Below are 20,956 nucleotides of genomic sequence, written 5' to 3' on the forward strand. Positions count from 1 at the left end.
TCATGTGAAAGAAGGTGAGAAGGCCCGAAACTGCAGGTAGGTGCCTTTCTGGCACAGCTTGTGGGCCCAGAGGAACAGGAGTGCTTCTCCCAAGCACAACAAGCCCACCTGCAGCAACCCCGCAATGATCGCGAACCCCTCCCAGATCCCGACCCCCTCCCCCCACCCCAGTGACTGATCCCCGATCCCTCCCCCCATGAATGACTCCCCCACCCCCGTGACCCTCATACCCACTGGTGCGCCCATGCCCACCCATACAATCAAAGACTTACCTGAACATGTCCTCTCACTGGCTGCTCTCCCGTCCGACTGAGACCAGCCTGTCAATCAGGCCGGCCAGTCGGACGGCAAACCAAAAAAAAAGACGTCCTTATGTCAAAATCGTAAGGGCGTCTGGGAAAACCTTACTTCCGCAATTTGACCGGCTAGGGGTCAAAATCATGCCCCTGGTCTCACCAGGCAAACCACCGCTGATATTTCACCAGGTCCCTGTGAGGTGGGTAATGTGGGAACTCCAGAGATTCTGCGTCGTCTCCGCATCTCCTGGACTGCTGGCTTTAGAGGGGGCTGATAGAGGCACCACCCCTTACATAGAAAATAGGAGCAGGAGTAGGCCATTCGGCCCTTCGAGCCCCAACAAATCATTAATGGAAGGTTGGTAATGCAAGGATCGGTACTTGGGCCTCAGCTATTTACAATTTATATTAATGTCTTGGATGGAGGGACCGAGTGTAATGTATCCAAGTTTGCTGACGATACTAGATACTAAGCTAGGTGGGAAAGTAAGCTGTGAGTAGGACATAAAGAGTCTACAAAGGGATATAGACAGGTTAAGTGAGTGGTCAAGAAGATGGCAGATGCAGTATAATGTGGGGAAATGTGAGGTTATTCACTTTGGTAGGAAGAATAGAAAAACAGAATATTTTTAAATGGTGAGAAACTATTAAATGTTGGTGTCCAGAGAGACTTGGGTGTCCTCGTACAAGAAACACAAAAAATTAGCATGCAGGTATAGCAGGCAACAAGGAAAGTAAATAGAAAGTTGGCCTTTATTATGAGGGGGTTGGAGTATGCTGAGAGGTTGTTTCCCCTGGGTGGAGAATCTAGAACTAGGGGGCATAGTAGCAGAATAAGGGGTTGATCATTTAAGACGGAGATGAGGAGGAATTTCTTCACTCAGAGGGTTGTGAATCTTTGGAATTCTCTACCCCAGAGGGCTGTGGATGCTGAGTCGTTGAGTATATTCAAGGTTGAGATAAATAGATTTTTGAACTCTAGGGGAATCAAGGGATATGGGGATTGTGCAGAAAAGTGGAGTTGAGGTTGAAGATCAGCCATGATCTGATTGACTGGCAGAGCAGGCTCGAGGGGCTGTATGGCCTACTCCTGCTCCTATTTCTTATGTTCTTATGGAACCCAGCTCTTCTGCTGCTGGAGTTACAATGGGAATGCGCTGGAAAGGCTGCAGATTTTTGTTTCCTAAATATTTAGTGTTAATGCAAACTGCTTTGCATCGACATTGGAGTACAGTTGCACTACAAGTTTAAGTGTCAAAGTCTTAGGGTCTGTCAGAAAACAGTTTCTTCTGGACATTGAGAGTCCACATGTTCCTGAGTGAGCACCATCCTTATTTTGTGCACCAAACTGCTGAACTTGGAGTACTGAAAGTTTCTTTTTCAATTTTTCAAATTTTTATCGATAAGGGCAAAACCTATTCACTACACATTTTAACACTGAATATTATAAAACAGAAATGTACAGAATTATAGAACATTTTATAATTTGTTATTTTTGTGGATATAAAGTAATGCTTAATTTCTGATAGTGTTGACCGGGTGACAGATTTAAATCAATTTAAATTCTTTATTTGTTCCTGGGATATTGCTGACACTGGCAAGGTCACATTTATTGCCCATCTTTAGTTGCCCTGAAAAGCTGGCGGTGGGACTTCCCCTTGGACTGCTCCAATCTTGGCATTTATGGTGCTCCCATGATACCATTAGGTAGGGAATTTCAGGATTTTGACCTTGTAACAATGAAGGAATGGTGATACAAGTCAGGATGGAATGTGAACTGGAGAAGGATTTGGAGGTGATGATAGGGCTGCTCTAAAATTTAATTCTCATTCCCTTACTGCAGTGTATCTGAAAACTTCTTCACAATTCTTGATGTGAACCTAAAACCTTTGTTCTCTATGATTGTTTGTTGACTAGGAATAAAGAATGACAACCCTCTTTTCCTTGTCCTCACATTTATGATAAAAGAATTGTAATTTCCTTCTGCATACAAAATGTTATCATCTTCGGCACCTGAAAATGTGACCAGTGTCAATGCAAGACATTCTAGACAGTAAAGCAAAGTTGAAAAAGCAAAGATCTGAAGTTTTAGCTGCCATTTACATAAAGACCAGTAACACATTTCAACAACTTATTTTTACAATAATATAAGCACACTGTGGGAATTTCAAGCTACATGGAAAAGTGATATGTTTTGATGCTGCAAATATAACATAGCACCGAGCATGAACCAGAAAGTGACAACAAGCCAATATTCAACTCAAGCATTAAATGTTAAGTGCTTTGCAGAATCAATAACATTTTCCTCTGTTCTCGTCAGATAACGAAGCAAGTGATAATTTTTTAATTAGAATCTCATTGTCTGACATTTAATCTAATAATTTTGAAACTTATAAGGAACTTGAAGAGTGTTTCTTTAAATTATTAAAACAACGGTATTCTCTTTGCCTGGCCTATTTGGAACTGGAATAGGAAAAGCTTAACAATCAAAGTCATGCAGTGCACACTTACATTGCTGCTCCACACTCAAAGTCAAGGCTGTGCCCAATCTGGATTCTCAATTTATGTTACTTTTGGAAGAGACCATGACTATCTATTGATTCTATAAACAAGGTCATCGAGTAGCAATATGCATGCTAACAGCTAGTCAGTTATGTGGTGCAATAACATAGTGCGACTTAATTGCTACATAGTTGGTCAGATTTGGAAATTTGTCAAATGCTTAAGCTAATAAGCATTAATCATTAACCAGGTAGAGTGAGATGAAATAGGGTGCGGAGCATAAACACCAGCACAGATAAGTTGGGCCGAATGGCCTGTGTCTGTGCTGTAAAATCTATGTAATTCTAATCAGTTAGATGCGATAGTTATTCCAAATCGACATGGGTCACAGTATAAAATTGTCCCAAATTTGGCACTAATTGGCAAACTGACAAATAGGAGAGCATATAGCTAGCAGTGTCCTATATACAGCGGGCTTTAGGTAACATCACTTAGATGAAATGTATTCTCCGAATATCATTCTTCATAGTCTATCAAATGGAAACACTTAGTTGATGAGGAAGTGCTGGGCTATCACAGATGAGTGGAATGTCTACATGGATAAAATGTACATGCAAGTATATTTGACAAGCTCAATTGGCCATACCTTTATTCAACTTTTTAATGTGCAGGGAAATAACATGCCTTGTAATTATTAGCAGCTTGCAAAATGTTAAATGTATAGCACTGTAAAACATGTATCGCTGTGAAATACATTCCTGTAAAGCATGTTCCCTTATAAAGTGTGTACTTCTGCAGAGCGTACAACCTTGTAAAAGTGCCCCTACTATTAATTTCTGAGAGAGCCTGTGCTATTAAGGTCTGTTTCTTTACGTTGTACTTATTGTTGACCTATCTGCTAGAATCTAAATGTTACATCTGAGCCCTTTGATCGCAGACTATTCCATTAGAATAAATATAAAACAGCACGATTATTTGTGACTTACGGTACAATTTAGTATATACTCTTAAAGGGCATGAGAAAAGATGGCAACTAATCACATCACACTTCTGTTAACTGTATAATAAATAAGATCTTTTATCACATAACAAAAACTACATTTAAACACTTTGGCCCCAAAATTGCACCGTGGGATAGTAGCAATTTCAGCAGACGTGCTAACCGTTTTATTTTAAATATGTGAATAGCTAAGCAGAATTTCAGACACACGTTTAAGCATTTGTCTGCTACTATCCCATAGTCTAATATTATAGCCTTATCTAATTGCCTAGCTCTGACTATGACACTTAGGATAAGCATCTTCAAAGCAAAGACAGGGTGAGGGTAGAGATCTCAAAATAAAAAAAGGATTTGTGTTTTGAAATAAAAAGAAAAGCTGTGAATTCTGCAAATCTGAAATAAAAACAGAACATGCTAGAAATACACAGATCTCTCAGCATCTGAAAAGAGAAAAGACAGGTTAACGTTTCATGTTCAGACTTTCCATTGAACTGACAAAGGAAAGCAGAACAACTTTTCCAATACGGACTGACTTGCTGTGTATTTCCAACAACTTCTGTTTATATTTGTGTTTTGAGGACTAATTCCTGTTGGGAATAATTACACAAACCTGTCGGATTTTGCCTCAGGAGCAGGCGAGATAGAGGTCCTGTAGCGAGAGCTGGAGGTGGTGGGTGTACTGAGCCCAGAGTAAGATCGAGATCCTGTGTGGGCACTGCTGCCATAGCTGCTGTATCTGCAAGAACAGTGAAGCAAAGGAGACAGGGAGAAGAGTAACAGTTAGCAGGTGAGCAAGCTAAAGAGCCCATCACTCAGTGCACAGCGAAACAGAAAGCAGCACACACAAGAGGCAGTCACGGCTGTACCAGACACAATAGAAAAGCGGCAGGATATGTATGCAGAACCCAATGTATTAAACTGTCACTGATATGGTGTTTTCCACACTGACTTATTTACTTTAAAGTTCAGTGAGATTGCTTCTATCAGTTGTCCTAAACTGGTCCTTGGCAACAGATAGAACCATTAGTTTTACAGCAATATTTCCAACCTTTTTACATCACACATGTGGTCACATTTTCAATGTGTGGACAGTGCAAGTAACATAAAGCTGACACTATGTTAAGCGTGTGGCCTAGATGTAGCTGACATGCCACATGCGCAGGATCATCTCTGTGCATCACACATATAGAATGATAAGGCACAGAACGCGGCCATTCGGCCCATCCTGCCTGAGCTGGCTCTTTGAAAGAGCTTATAGTAGCTTTAGCTGACAGTTATTGCATCTTTGCGGTATGATCACCATTGATGTTACAACAGTCATAATTTATTATACCTCTATCACTGATTTAAGTTTAGTTAAAGAGGTGATGCAGCCAATGGTAAAGTGTTTTGCAATTTTGCGTAACTTATCTATATTTATATAAAAGGAGAATACACACATGCAATTGGTAACATGCTGGCATTGTTGCATCACTGATTACATCTTCAGGTACAACTTGAGTTTTTTTAAACCATACTTTAGATTAAGAATAAGATACAAATCCAAAGACCAAACTGCGTAAGTTCCTGCTGGAGTATCAGCTAGGTGTCAGTGAATGCTATTCCTTGGGCTAAGCATCCTCCAATAACTCCCTCTATAGGTTGACAATGTGCCTTCAACTAATAAATATATAAAAAGGAAAGTGTGTTCTTGTGATGGTTATTGCTCTGGAAAAACATTTCAAAATAAAAAGTTGCTTTTGGTTGTGGCATTTCATCAATTTGTGGCACGTTAATATCCCAAAAAATCCTGGCTGCTGCACCGCTTTAGCAATGCCAATTGAAGGCATTCGGCATGCTTGGTTTCATTGGTCAGAACATTGAATACAGGAGTTGGGATGTCTTGATGAAGTTGTACAAGACATTAGTAAGGCCACACTTGGAATACTGTGTACAGTTCTGGTCACCCTATTATAGAAAGGATATTATTAAACTAGAAAGAGTGCAGAAAAGATTTACTAGGATGCTACCGGGACTTGATGGTTTGACTTATAGGGAGAGGTTAGATAGACTGGGACTTTTTTCCCTGGAGAGTAGGAGGTTAAGGGGTGATCTTATAGAAGTCTATAAAATAATGAGGGGCATAGATAAGGTAGATCGTCAAAATCTTTTCCCAAAGGTTGGGGAGTCTATAACGAGGGGACATAGATTTAAGGTGAGAGGGGAGAGATACAAAAGGGTCCAGAGGGGCAATTTTTTCACTCAAAGGGTGGTGAGTGTCTGGAACGAGCTGCCAGAGGCAGTAGTAGAGGCGGGTACAATTTTGTCTTTTAAAAAGCATTTGGACAGTTACATGGGTAAGATGGGTATAGAGGGATATGGGCCAAGTGCAGGCAATTGGGACAAGCTTAGTGGTATAAACTGGGCAACATGGACATGTTGGGCCGAAGGGCCTGTTTCCATGTTGTAACTTCTATGATTCTATGATTCTATGAATGCCATGATCAGGGCGCTTGATTACAAACCAGCAGTGCGTTTGGTTCATGGTGCTGGCTGAGTCTTAAATCTACCCAGCTACACTTTTGATGAGTTTTGTGAATCCTCAGTCCAAATGCCAAAAAGGAAACGTCACAGCATCTGAGCTCCCCAAATGTCAAGAACGTATGGCACATTGCTTAATTGAGCAAGATATTGCACCCAGGAATCCATTAAGCCTATGACATCATACTATTAGTTCAGCGATCTCAGTGGAGCTCCACTGTCTTCAATCACAATGGAGTGTGCCTTCCATTCAATCTGATTTTAGTATTAAAAAAATTAAATTAAATCAAATTATAATAAGCTTCAAGGAGCACTGTCTTTGACAAAAGTGGTCAACCCTCTGTGTTTGAGATAGTTTATGTCTGAACACTCTACTGCACCAAAAACATTGCATCATTTGTTCACAACATAATAATGTGAATGAAGAGCAGCTGCCTCCCCTTCCCAGTGACAGACAGAACCTTTGTAAAGCTCCTTGCATCCCTTTTTCTGAACCTCGAGAATAGTACTGAAGTCGATCACGAGATGGAAGTGATAGATGCTCACAGCCTGAATACATCTGATCTCAAAAATACTGTATTGTTTTCTGAGACGATTATTTCATCCCAATTGTTTCTTTTTTGATGTAATAATCTTCTTGCTGACTGTTTAGTCAGGCTGAATTTCATGCATGCTTGGTTTTGAATTTAAACAAAAGCCCCATGATTGAGAAGGTCACTGGTAAAAGGATACTGCAGCTTTTCATCCTGGGCTAATATTAAATTATCTAATCAGACATATTTGATGAAATGTAATGCAGAAAGCTCAAAAATGTAAACAGTAATGGAATGCTCTTCAACCCAAAGTGGGCAGCAGTCATTTTATTTTTTAAGGGAAGGGGGGTGGGGGTGGGGGTTGTTGTTGACTTTGTCTTATGAGCTCAAAATCTACATTTCTCCATAACACAAAGACAAGCAGCTACTGACAACTAAATGAGCTTGTCAGGTCTCCAAGCTTTCAATATATCATAAAGGACAAAGATCTTTTATAACACACACACACTTTGTTTTTTTAAAAATTCAGCCTTATGGACCATTTAACATACACCAGCCCCTTTGCTCTCATGGGCCCATCCTGTTATGAGAAAGGAAACGTGAACAGGCAGATTTCCCCCTGGTATTTCGAGCTAATTTTGTGACCCAGCCAATAGAAGACATAAGGTGGTCCAAATTATGGATTTTATGTGCACGAGATAAGGAGACACATTTCAACCCCTGTCATGACTTTACTGCTTTTACAGAAAGCATGTTGGTGTTTCCACTGTGGCTAGTTGCTGCAGAGCAGAAATTCCTAGCAATATCTGCAACACACGGACACACTGACACATTGCAGGCACGATGCCTGGCTTCATTATTTTGGTGCTGTGACACGACGGTGGTCCAAGAAGAGGATGCACGGAATCACAGTTTAACAATTGTGTGTGCAAAAATTGTGCAAGTAAAAGTAAAGGGAGTTGGTACAAGGAGAAGGTTAGTGCACTGCAAGTTAAAGGAGTACAGTATGTCGTTGAAGGAAGGGGACCCGCCCCCACCCCCACCACCTTCACCTTTACTGCCAATTATTGCTAAATTATGGGTAGTTTTGTGCTGCCCAAACTCAATTCACATAGGATCCTTACATCCAGCAGAAAAAGGACTGGATTTGAACCCATGACCCAAAGTGAAGGACAGTGCACTGGCCCACACATTGATTACTTTATTTAGCAATTGCACCTTTCCAAAGATCAATGAGGGCTTTTCTTCTAATTAATAGGAACCTGACGTGGGACAATTTTCGCAAAGAACTTAAACAGAAGCTAGGCTATCCCATGCACTGTAACTGTACTGGACACCATGAGAAGGGGGGTGGTGTGGGGGGGTGGTGCACGGGGTGTTCCTCACTACTCAGGCAGATCCGAGCTGATGATATAATAATATGCATCAGTTAGACTGGTTCAAAGGTCAGCCTAGAGGTTCAGTTGATCCCTTCCCCCTCCCAATTACCATTACAAATATTGCCTATTTCCATCTCCGTTACATCACCCTTACCTCAGCCCATCTGCCGTTGAAACCCTCAACCTTGCCTGTCACCTCCAGCCCCGACTATTCCAATGGTCTCCTGGCCAATCTCCCATCTTTCACCTACCATAAACTTTAGCTCATCCAAAGCTTGCTGAGCATATCCTATCGCATACCAAGTCGCACTTGCACATCACCCTGTCCTCATGACCTACATTGGCTCTGGGTCCTCCATAGGAACAGAAGTAGGCCATTCAGCCCCTCAAGCCTGATCCACCATTCAGTTAGATCATGGCTGATTTGTACCTCAACTTCATTTACCCACATTTGCTCCATATCCCTTGATACCCTCATGTAATAAAAATCTGTTGATCTCTGTCTTGAAAATTTCAATTGTCCCTGCATCCACAGCCTTTGGTGGGACAGTTCCAAATTTCCATTACCCCTTAAGTTTAAAATTCTTGTCCTTGTGCTTAAATCCCTCCAAGGCCGACCCCATCTCTGTAACTGCCCCCAGGCCGACAAACACACCTGAACTCGCCGACCTCTGACTCCGGCCTCTTGTGTATTAGCCTTTCCATCATTCCACTATTGGTGGCAGTGCCTTCAGTTGCCTAGGCCGCACGCTCGAATTATTTCCCTAAACCCCTTGTCTATCCTCCTTTAAGACCCTTCTTGAACCCAACTCTTTGACCAAGCTTTTGGTCACATCTCCTAACATCTCCTTCTTTGGCTCAATGTCCATTTTTTTCTTATGCTTCTGTGATGTGTGCTGGAACATTTTTCCACGTTGAAGATGCTATATAAATGCAAGTTGTTTGTTGTTTATTGGCACATAGAGACACTTACCTCAGTACTAACGGAGACTTCTATCTGCGCTCTAGAATGAGGTGTGAGCCAAGAAAATTCTGGCACATGAGAGGGAGTTCAGAGAATGGTCTCTCAACACAGAGAAACATCTCAGTGTGTCATCATAAGCTTTTCAAAATGGAGTCCAAAAAAATGAGAAAAATGTTTTTTTTAAAAATTACAAAAACATAAGAGTTCTGTTTTATTTTTGAAATGTGGAATTTGCTTGAGGTCAGGCAACCAATAATTGTTGCCATAGAACAAACCGCGTGGAGCACACGCATTCCAAATATTGTCCTGCGGGTGGAAAGTCTTTGGTCCTCAAAACACAGCGCTCCTAGTTGGCTGGGACATAACCATTTGCAATATTGACTATGCAGTGGCTACACACAAGCTCTTCTCAACACATAATACCACCTTCATTAAGGAAGTTATTGCAGGGTACGACTAATTGATATTCTGGTTTGCCAGAAAAATACTAAAACACAAGGTGATAACCAAACAAACTTTTGGTGGGGGGAGGTTGCACGTGTCATTTCATCAGGTGACCTGCAGAAAACTCGAATGGGGGGGGGGGCAGATGGGGTGAAAGAAGAGCTACTTCATGCCAAAATTTTGTGATTTACACCCATGGATCTGGTCCAGTAACAGGAGTAGTGTGTGTTATAAACCCTTCCCTCACCAGCAAGGTTCAGCAGAAAGGTAAGCAGCTGAAGTTGAATTAGTTAGTATGATGCAGCTGAGGACAGAATTAGATTGCTGTCTGAAGTGATGAGTGTGCTTCAGACACAGATGGCAATGATGGAATGGCATTAAAGTGTATGTCCATACAAACCTCCTTAAATTGGAAGGGGCAAAGGGGTCATAATTTCTAAGGTACAAATCTGCAGTATGGGAACTACAAGGGAGAGAGCAAGGATAAGGACAACATGATTACACAAACATTTCTAGTTTGAAAGCTATTTTATATCGTAATCCACAATGATTAAAAACATAAAAGCACAGAATATTACCATAGCATCGTCCTACTGCTCTATATAACAATGGAATGAATCTCAACATTGAAGATTGTGGGATCACTAGAGGGCAGTAGACCCATGCATTGCTCCAGCTAATTCCTTGGCTCTCAATGGACTGTTGGCCCAATTGTCTCATCAGCTTCATAGCACAGCATATTTTATTTAATTGGAGTATGGTGTGTCCATATAACAAACATTGTAATTACTGCAACAAATAAACAGTGTGTGCTGTATCAATAACAGACTACTGTCATACACATAGGATAACAGATTTTTAAAAAATTTGTTCATGGGATGTGGACGTCGCTGGCAAGACCAGCATTTATTGCCCATCCCTAGTTGCCCTTGAGAAGGTGATGGTAAGTCACCTTCTTGAACCACTGCAGTCCGTGTGGTGAAGGTTCTCCCACACTGCTGTTAGGTAGGGAGTACCAGGATTTTGACCCAGCAATGATGAAGGAACGGCGATATATTTCCAAGTCGGGATGGTGTGTGACTTGGAGGGGAACGTGCAGGTGGTGTTGTTCCCATGTGCCTGCTGCGCTTGTCCTTCTAGGTGGTAGAGGTTGCAGGTTTGGGAGGTGCTGTTGAAGAAGCCTTGGCGAGTTGGTGCAGTGCATCTTGTGGATGGTACACGCGCCGGTGGTGAAGGGAGTGAATGTTTAGGGTGGTGGATGGGGAGCCAATTGAACGGGTTGCTTTGTCCTGGATGGTGTCGAGCATCTTGAGTGTTGTTGGAGCTGCACTCATCCAGGCAAATGGAGAGTATCCCATCACCCTGACCTGTGCCTTGTAGATGGTGGAAAGGCTTTGGGGAGTCAGGAGGTGAGTCACTCGCCACAGAATACCCAGCCTCTGACCTGCTCTTGTAGCCACAGTATTTATGTGGCTGGTCCAGTTAAGTTTCTGGTCAATGGTGACCCCCAGGATGTTGATGGTGGGGGATTCGGCGATGGTAATGCCGTTGAATGTCAAGGGGAGGTGGTCATTGCCTGGCGCGAATGTTACTTGCCACTTATGAGCCCAAGCCTGGATGTTGTCCAGGTCTTGCTGCATGTGGGCACGGACTGCTTCATTATCTGAGGGGATTTCGAATGGAACTGAACACTGTGCAATCATCAACGAACATCCTCATTTCTGACATTATGATGGAGGGAAGGTCATTGAGGAAGCAGTTGAAGATGGTTGGGCCTAGGACAATGCCCTGAGGAACTCCTGCAGCAATGTCCTGGCGCTGAGATGATTGGCCTCCAACAACCACCACCATCTTCCTTTGTGCTAGGTATGACGCCAGCCACTGGAGAATTTTCCCCCTGATTCCCATTGACTTCAATTTTATTCGGGCTCCTTGGTGCCACACTCAGTCAAATGCTGCCTTGATGTCAAGGGCAGTCACTCTCACCTCACCTCTGGAATTCAGCTCTTTTGTCCATGTTTGGACCAAGGCTGTAATGAGGTCTGGAGCCGAGTGATCCTGGCGGAACCCAAACTGAGCATCGGTGAGCAGGTTATTGGTGAGTAAGTGCCGCTTGATAGCACTGTCGACGACACCTTCCATCACTTTGCTGATGATTGAGAGTAGACTGATGGGGCGGTAATTGGCTGGATTGGAGTGTCCTGCTTTTTGTGGACAGGACATACTTGGGCAATTTTCCACATTGTCGGGTAGATGCCAGTGTTGTAGCTGTACTGGAACAGCTTGGCTAGAGGTGCGGCTAGTTCTGGAGCACAAGTCTTCAGCACTACAGCCGGGATGTTGTCGGGGCCCATAGCCTTTGTTGTATCCAGTGCACTCAGTGGTTTCTTGATATCACGTGGAGTGAATCGAATTGGCTGATGGTGGGGATATCGGGAGGAGGCTGAGATGGATTATCCACTCGGCACTTCTGGCTGAAGATGGTGCAAACACTTCAGCCTTGTCTTTTGCACTCACGTGCTGGACTCCACTATCGTTGAGGATGGGGATGCTTACAGAGCCTCCTCCTCCCGTTAGTTGTTTAATTGTCCACCACCATTCACGACTGGATGTGGCAGGACTGCAAAGCTTTGATCTGATCCGTTGGTTGTGGAATCGCTTAGCTCTGTCTATAGCATGTTGCTTCCGCTGTTTAGCATGCATGTAGTCCTGTGTTGTAGCTTCACCAGGTTGGCACTTCATTTTTAGGTATCCCTGGTGCTGCTCCTGGCATGCTCTTCTACACTCCTCATTGAACCAGGGTTGATCCCCTGGCTTGTTGGTAATGGTAGAGTGATATGCCAGACCATGAGGTTACAGATTGTGCTGGAATACAATTCAGCCGCTGTTGATGGTCCACAGCGCCTCATGGATGCCCAGTTTTGAGCTGCTAGATCTGTTCTGAATCTATCCCATTTAGCACGGTGGTGGTGCCACACAACACGTTGGATGGTGTCCTCATTGTGAAGACGGTACTTTGTCTCCACAAGGACTGTGCAGTGGTCACTCCTACCAATACTGTCATGGACAGATGCATCTGCGACAGGTAGTTGGAAGTTTATTGTAAATCAGAAAAACATTAAGAGGTTCACGTGGCAACCATTAAAGGTGAAGCTCAAATCGGTCATCTACCAGTATCGCCTGAACACAAAGATACACACAATCACAAAATGTAAATAATTACTATTTAGGGGGAATCAGAGGTAAAGGTGAGCAGTATGTTCATAGATTTTGAAACATTAGGGAATGCAATGCTCCAATGAGTGTAGTGCAAGCATATCATTATATAGTGGCAGTCTAGATCACGTAAGAGTTTCAAACTGCAGTGCTATCATAACGTGACCCAACGCAGAAACACAGAATTTTATACACCTGTGAGTGATCCAAAGAGATAATAAACATTGTGAGGTCATAATATGCTCTCTGCATTGACATCCTGATGTCAAAGTAATTTATGGATGCCCTATACATCCTTAATCACACTCACAAACATTTATTATTTAAAAAAACTTCACAATACATTTAATTTTCTGTGCTTACTTCCCTTCAGTGAAATTTCCGTTCATTAAACCATTAATTTTTCCTTCTTTATTCCCATCAATATGGCTGCTAAATTTTACCCCATATCTGCATATTGTGATAGAGGAGACGTTTTAAAGAATAAGGGTATGGACACCAGACTTTTTTTTTAAACTTTGTTTTCTCTGAAAAATAAAATGTGTCAACATGAGTTGACAATTGGAGTGCACTGTACTAAAATGCCGTACACTTTACTTTATCAGCTTATATCCAGACTTGCAAACTCTCCTGCACACCTGACTTGGGAAGTCGCAATCTCCTGTCTGAGGGGCGGCGACTTTCCACCTTTTTTTGATGCTGGTGATAATTCCCGGCATAGGTCCAGGTTTCTCATCATGCAAAGCAAGAGAAAACAAGAGAAGGCTATTCAGCATTTGAAATAACAGGGAAAATCCCTCGTTTAATCTAAAGGCCCTAAAGAGAGAGAAAAAGAGAGAATATATTGTCACTTGGTTGTCTATGCCACATGTGATGGACACAATTAACCACTTTTTACCATGTTTATATTTTTTGGCACAAGTCTATACCTCAGGTTACAATCTCACACCTAGGGCTCAATTTTAAAATCAAATTGTGGGTGCGTTGGAGGCTGCAAAATGGCGAAAATCACAAGCGGGTTCGGAAGCTGGTTCCAACCCGCCGACTTCGAGTTCCCCACAGACGCGTCTGTGTGCGCGCGCGTTTCGTGAATCCGGAAGTCCCGCCGGCAATCAAAGCTGGCGGGATGATAGTTAAAGAACCAAATGTACCTCATTGTGGTACTTAAGGTACTTTATTTCTGACGTAGTAGATAGTTGAAACGATTTAAAACTTACCTGGGTGGCTTTCCCACGGCTTCTGATTCACGCCTGGTAGGGCCGGATCAGGCAAAAATAAACGAAATAAAGTAAATAAAAAACCATTGCACAAAGTTAAAAATCAAAATAAACCTAACTTTCCACCCTTCTCTGATGTCTCCCTCTCCGATGTCCCCATCTCCCCCACCCCCCGATGTCCCTCTCTGATCTCCACCTCTCCCCCACGATTCTCCATTCTCCCCCACCCAATCCTCCACTCTCTCCCCCCCCCCCCACCGATCTTCCACTCCTGCCCCCCTCCCCACCGGTCTTCAGCGTCCTTCACTCTCTGTTCCAGCACCAGATGACGTCTCGCTCTCTCTCTTTCTCTCCCCCCCTCCCCTCGGCGTGGCCGCTCCTGTCAGCAGCCAGCCTGTCAATCAGGCTGGCTGCCGGGCGCAAACCCGGAAAGAAGTTTAATCACCATCAATTACATCGCGATCGCGTCGGAAAAGTTGATTTTTCTTAAATTCAGGTTTGCCACGCACACCTTCACCACCGCCCCCCCCCCACCCCGCTGCCAACCCACCACCATTTCAAAATTGAGCCCCTAAGGATTTTCCAGTCTCGACAGATCTGTACACTATTTTTTGTACATCATACAAGGATTGCATGTTATAGCATTTGGGAACACCCCAGAAGAACCTGGATTAGCCTAGTCCTACTGTCTACGAGAAACTATAATCCCAACATATTCGAGTTATATCACAATGTTATTCCGACATATTTTACTTACGGAGGGTCACATCCTTTGGTTATTGAAGGAGTTACACTGAACACATCTAGCCCTGAAAAGTTTCTTACACTCCATTAGAACAATCAGAGGTTCACAAATGACAACAGAGAAGCAAATTACTGCACACTAACAACACAAGATGGCCTCACTCCAATAATAGGATCAGTGTCACAAAAAGAGGTCAACAATTTTATTCTTGGTCATGAAAATAATACATCCTAATTCACACAACTTTGTGGTCACAGCTCCTGTATACTTACTGCTAACAATATAATGGCCATTGTACCACTGTGATCAGCACATGTAAACAGATGTTGTTCTGCTGTCTCTAATCATCTGATTTGAAAACTCCTTCCACATAGACTCTGATGAGACAAAGATACTCCTCTACTATTTGAATCTAAGTTGTTGATATAAATAAGTATATTGCAGACTTTGTTTCATGACTGATTTTCTGGTGAAGCGAGGCAACTGAATGGCTCTAAGACCATTTGGGGCCTGAGCTTGTATTTTTTCTCCTCTAAGGTTTCCCTGTCAAGTTGCAGAATGCAAATGTGTTTTCCGTTACAAATCTCCAAAGATGCTGTCTACAATTCTCAGGATGGCCAGAAAAGACAAGGAGCAGCACGAGAAGGGATTTGAATGTAATCATTAATCATCTGTCAACTGACTTTATCATTATTTTAACCCTGTCCCAAACTTTTGACTTTACTGGGTTGAAAAGGTATAGAGTTATCCCAAAGCACTGACAACATCACACTAGTAAAAAGACTTCTCAAATGTCTAAGTAAATGTGCTGACACAAAGTTGTACTCTACAATTAGAAATAAACTGAAACCATTGGGAGAGCTAGAAATTCTCATTTTAGCATTACTGTTGTATTATTATTACTTCAAAATTATTCTGTATGTTGTAGTTCTGATATGGTTGAGTTCAACATGCATTCCCTTGTAGATAAAATATATAAGAAAAGTTCTTGCATCTAACATGTGTCTGTAGTACCTCACCTCTCAACAGTGTCAAACTTCAAAACAGATAGAGCCAAAAATTGTGTTTGACACAAGTAATCATTGGGATTGTCTCAAGTCTTCACCATCAATTAATTTCATTATGCTAATTGGATACAGATCAAAAAACAGGTCCATTCGACAACGCAAAATCATCGAGCAGAAATTGATAGCCAAGTTCCGCACCCATGAGGACGGCCTCAACCGGGATCTTGGGTTCATGTCACGCTACATGTAACCCCACCAGAGAAAAAAAGTTATCTGTTTTTAATACAACTGGTCATTCTCTCTCTCTCTCTCTCTGCCTTTCGGGTCTCTTTCTCTCTCTGTCTTTGTGATCTGACCCATTGTGTATTCAGTATTCTGTAATGTTTTCCGTGGCTAACCTGTCTGAACACCAACGACTCCTTTGATTGCTGTGATCGTCTCCCAGCCGAGGTGTGATAGGGGGCAGTTGGAAAGATTATCTGTAATCACCAGGCATTGTTCTCTGACTATATATGCTATGCGTTTTTAGAACCCTTCACTCACCTGACGAAGGAGGAAAGCTCCGAAAGCTTGTGATTTCAAATAAAACTGTTGGACTATAACCTGGTGTTGTGCAAGTCCTTACATTCATTAGAAAAGGTAAAGTTACCAATCAACAAGCACAAAATCACCAACCAAATTGTTCAATTTGTTTTAAAGCTGCTATTAGAAAAGCACCACAAAAATGACTAGATCCCTCAAACTTTCAAGTCCTTTGAAGAGTCATGATGTTTCCCCAGTATATAAGTTAAAATATTACCGTTAAAAATTACATAAATATGACAAAACACAACTAAATGCACTCGCAGAGTTAGCCACTGTATGTTAGAAATGATTCCAACAAATGGCCACTACCAAGACCTTCTCTTCTCTCTGGGGCCTATGGCTTAAGTTCTGCTTTGTTCCCAAAGCTTCTGTTCTTCAACTGGGACAGGTATTTCTAGCTCTGGATGACAAATCACATGTGCGTGTTGTGTGCGATGCATCATGGGAGTTGTAGTTTTCACCACGGCTCTGTTATCTGCAGTATTCTGGGTAAGCCACGCCAAATGACAACCAGACAGCAAGTTTACAAATAGCAGAAGAAAAAATCATTAAAAATTATAAGTTCTTTTTAGTGTTTTTTTTAATTAAAAAAAGTTTTAGGTACTATTGACAAATTCTGTGAGAGAGACATGCTCATGGGAGTTACATTTCTCACCGTTCTCCTGTATCTTTCACTGTTATGATATGTAATATTTCTCTCTTGCATTAGTCATGTCATACATTGTTACAGTAAATTTACAGCAATGGGTATACTGGTGTCACATTTTGGCTGTTGAGGAACTGCAGAAAGCATCAGGAGCCATGTAACTAGTCCTGGACTACCTGTGAGAATCAGCATGGAAGGTTTACTAGTGTTAATAATGGACGAATCTTTCACTTTTCAGGTTTAATGACTGTAGCCCACTGGAAGATTCTGAAGTTGGTGTTTTGTGTTGGTAACACTGACAAACATCAGAGAAATAAGGAAAAAGGATAAAGTATTCTCACCTTTAGCCAAGTTTCCCTCTTGATAAATCCAATCTGACTTAAATGGATAAAACTAACTGCTGCCTACATAATCACACAATCAGAAACGCATGGCTAAAAGATTCTTCTTATTTCATTCCCAGATTAAGTGCACATCCACTGCTTCTACTCACTGGCTGCCATGAGAAACTTGTATTTCAGGACCTGTGCAGATGTAACCTTGCTAATTACATCCTCAAAAAAAACTCTAATAGATTTGTCAAACACGATTTCCCTTTCATAAAACCTTGTTGACTCTGCCTAATCATATTCTGATTTTCTAAATGCCCTGTTACTACTTCCTTAGTATTGGATTTCAGCATTTTCCCAACGACTGATGTCAGGCTAACTGGCCTGTAGTTCCCTGTTTCTCTCTTCCCTCCTTTCTTGAATAGCAGTGTTACATTTGCTACCTTCCAATCCACTGGGACCATTCTAGATTCTAGACAATTTTGGAAGATCACAACCAATGCATCCACTATCTCTGCAGCCACCTCTTTTAGAACCTTAGGATGTAGGCCATCGGGTCCAGAGGATTTGTCAGCTTTTAGTCCCCTTAATTTCTGCAGTACTTTTTCTTCACTAATATTAATTATTTTAAGTTCCTCACTCTCATTCACATTTTGGCAGAAAGAATGAGGAGAGGCAATATAAACTAAATGGTACAATTCTAAAGGGGGTGCAGGATCAGATAAACCTGGGGGTTTATATGCACAAATCTTTGAAGGTGGCAGGGCAGGTTGAGAAAGCGGTTAAAAAAGCATACGGGATCCTGGGCTTTATAAATAGAGGCATAGAGTAGAAAAGCAAGGAAGTTACGTTGAACTTTTATAAAATACTGGTTCGGCCGCAGAAGGAGTATTGTGTCCAATTCTGGGCAGTACACTTTAGGAAGGATGTGAAGGCCTTAGAGAGGGTGCAAAAAAGATTTCCTAGAAGGGTTCCAGGGATGAAGGACTTCAGTTACATGGATAGACTGGAGAAGCTGGGATTGTTCTCCTTGGAACAGAGAAGGTTGATAGGCGATTTGATAGAGGTATTTATAACCGTGAAGGGTCAAGGCAGAGTAGATAGAGAGAAACTGTTCCCATTGGCGGAAATGTCGAGAACCAGAGGACATAGATTTAAGGTGATTGGCAAAGGAACCAAAGGTGATTTGAGGAATAACCTTTTTACACAGCGAGTGGATAGGATCAGGAATGCACTGCCCAATGGATTGGTGGGGGCAGATTCAATCATGGCCTTCAAAAGGGAACTGGATAAATACTTGAAATTAAAAAAATGTGCAGGGCTACGGGGATAGGGCGGGCAGTGGGACTATCTGGATTCAAAATTGAGCACAAAGAGTCTGCAAAGGGATATCGACAGGTTAAGTGAGTGGGCAAGAAGGTGGCAGATGGAGTATAATGTGGGGAAATGTGAGGTTATTCACTTTGGTAGGAAGAATAGAAAAACAGAATAATTTTTAAATGGTGAGAAGCTATTAAATGTTGGTGTTCACAGAGATTTGGGGTCCTTGTTCACAAAGCACAGAAAGTTAACATGCAGGTACAGCAAGCAATTAGGAAGGCAAATGGTATGTTGGCATTTATCGCAAGGGGGTTGGAGTACAAGAGTAAGGAAGTCTTGCTACAATTGTACAGAGCTTTGGTGATATCACACCTGGAGTGCTGTGTACAGTTTTGGTCTCCCTACTTAAGGAAGGGTATACTTGTCTTCGAGGCAGTGCAACGAAGGTTCACTAGATTAATTCCTGGGATAAGAGGATTGTCCTATGAGGAGAGATTGAGTAGAATGGGCCTATATTCACTGGAGTTTACAAAAATGAGAGGTGATCTCATTGGAACATATAAAATTCCTAGAGGGCTTGACAGGGTAGATGCGGAGAGGCTGTTTCCCCTGGCTGGAGAGCCTAGAACTAGGGAGCATATTCTCATTATAAGGGGTTTGCGATTTAGGACTGAGATAAGGAGGAATTTCTTCACTCAGTGGTTGGTGAAGCTTTGGAATTCTCTACCCCGGAGGACAGTGGATGCTCAGTCGTTGAGTATATTCAAGACTGAGATCGATAGATTTTTGGACACTAAGGGAACCAAGGGATATGGGGATTGGGCGGGAAAGTGGAGTTGAGGACAAAGATCAGTTATGATCTTATTAAATGGTGGAGCAGGCTCGAGGGGCCATATGGCCTACACCTGCTCCTATTTCTTATGTTCTTAATCATTTAGCACTTCTCTGCGTTAAATTTCGTCTGCCATGAGTCCGCCCATTCCACCAGCCTGTCTCTGTCCTCTTGAAGTCTATGACTGACCTCCTCACTGTTCACTAAACTTCCACCATTCAATTTGATCATGGCTGATCTGTATCTCAACTCCATCTACCTGCCCTAGTTTTGTAACCCTTAATACCCTTACAAAACAAAAATCTAGCAATCTCAGTTTTGAAATTTCCAGCCTCAACAGCTTTTTGGGAGATGAGAGTTCCAGATTTCCACGACTCTTTGTGTGAAGAAGTGCTTCCTGACATCACTTCTGAATGGCCTAGTCTAATTTTAAGGTTACGGCCCCTTGTTCTGGACTTCCCCCATCAGAGGAAATAGTTTCTCTGTATCTACCCTATCAAATCCTTTAATCATCTTAAACACCTCATTCTTCTACACTCAAGGAAATGCAAGCCTAGTCTATGCGACCTGTCCTCATAATTTAATCCTTTTAGTCCCGGTATCATTCTGTGATTTATTTTATCATGCACTCAAACCTTGATTAAATATGCACATAATTTGAAATGAAAATACATTGCAGTTTGACAGCAATGTGAATGAATCCAAGAGTCATCCCAAATATGATAAAACAAATGGGATTTAGTTTTCAAAGTAGTTGGCACCTTGCCTGTAATGTGGGTCCTCATTGCTCAATGATGAAGCAATAAGAAAGAAAGTGTAGCCCTAGGATATTGGAATGAAGAGGGACACTATTTATTCTGATGTACAATTTCTAACTGAATAAATGATTCTGTGGAATAATGAAAAGGCTGAAGATATATGTCAGGTGTTGTATAATTAGATTTGTTGAGAGTAAGCTAGGGGAAGAGTTGACTGAGTTCAGGCCTGCTACCTGTGCACAGGAGGCAGCCATTCGGCCCATCTTGCCTGTGCTGGCTCTTTTCCCCATAGGCCTGCAAATTTGTCCTTTTCCAGTATTTATCCCATTCCCTTTTGAAGGTTACTATTGAATCTGCTTCCACCACCCTTTCGGGTAGTGCATTCCAGGTCATCATAACTCGCTGAGGAAAATAACTTTCCACCTCTCCCCTCTGGTTCTTTTGCCAGTTACCTTAAATCTGTGTCCTCTGGTTACTGACCCTCCTGCCAGTGGAAACAGCTTCTCCTTATGTACTCTATTAAAACCCTTCATAATTTTGTATACCTCTACTAAATCTCCCCTTAACCTTCTCTGCTCCAAGGAGAGCAAGCCCAGCGTCTCAAGACTCTCCTCCACACACAGGCACACCTGTGCAAGTACACACTCGCACCCTACACGCATG

The 20,956-nt window shown here is 42.2% G+C and overlaps 1 protein-coding gene across 13 annotated transcripts in view; it reads right to left on the bottom strand.

Annotated features, from left to right (window-relative positions):
- The window catches only part of fhod3b (formin homology 2 domain containing 3b), a 746,243-nt gene that overhangs the window by 136,121 nt on the left and 589,166 nt on the right, over positions 1-20,956 (bottom strand). For 12 of the 13 annotated variants that reach the window (XM_068000425.1, XM_068000417.1, XM_068000408.1 and 9 more), the window contains one exon: positions 4,409-4,534. The exons of the other annotated variant lie outside the window; for it this stretch is intronic. In XM_068000425.1, the coding sequence (XP_067856526.1) occupies positions 4,409-4,534 (126 nt within the window). The remainder of the gene's footprint in view (positions 1-4,408; positions 4,535-20,956) is intronic. 13 annotated transcript variants of the gene reach the window in all.

This window comes from Heptranchias perlo, chromosome 2, assembly GCF_035084215.1.
Source record: "Heptranchias perlo isolate sHepPer1 chromosome 2, sHepPer1.hap1, whole genome shotgun sequence".
Lineage (NCBI taxonomy): Eukaryota > Metazoa > Chordata > Chondrichthyes > Hexanchiformes > Hexanchidae > Heptranchias > Heptranchias perlo.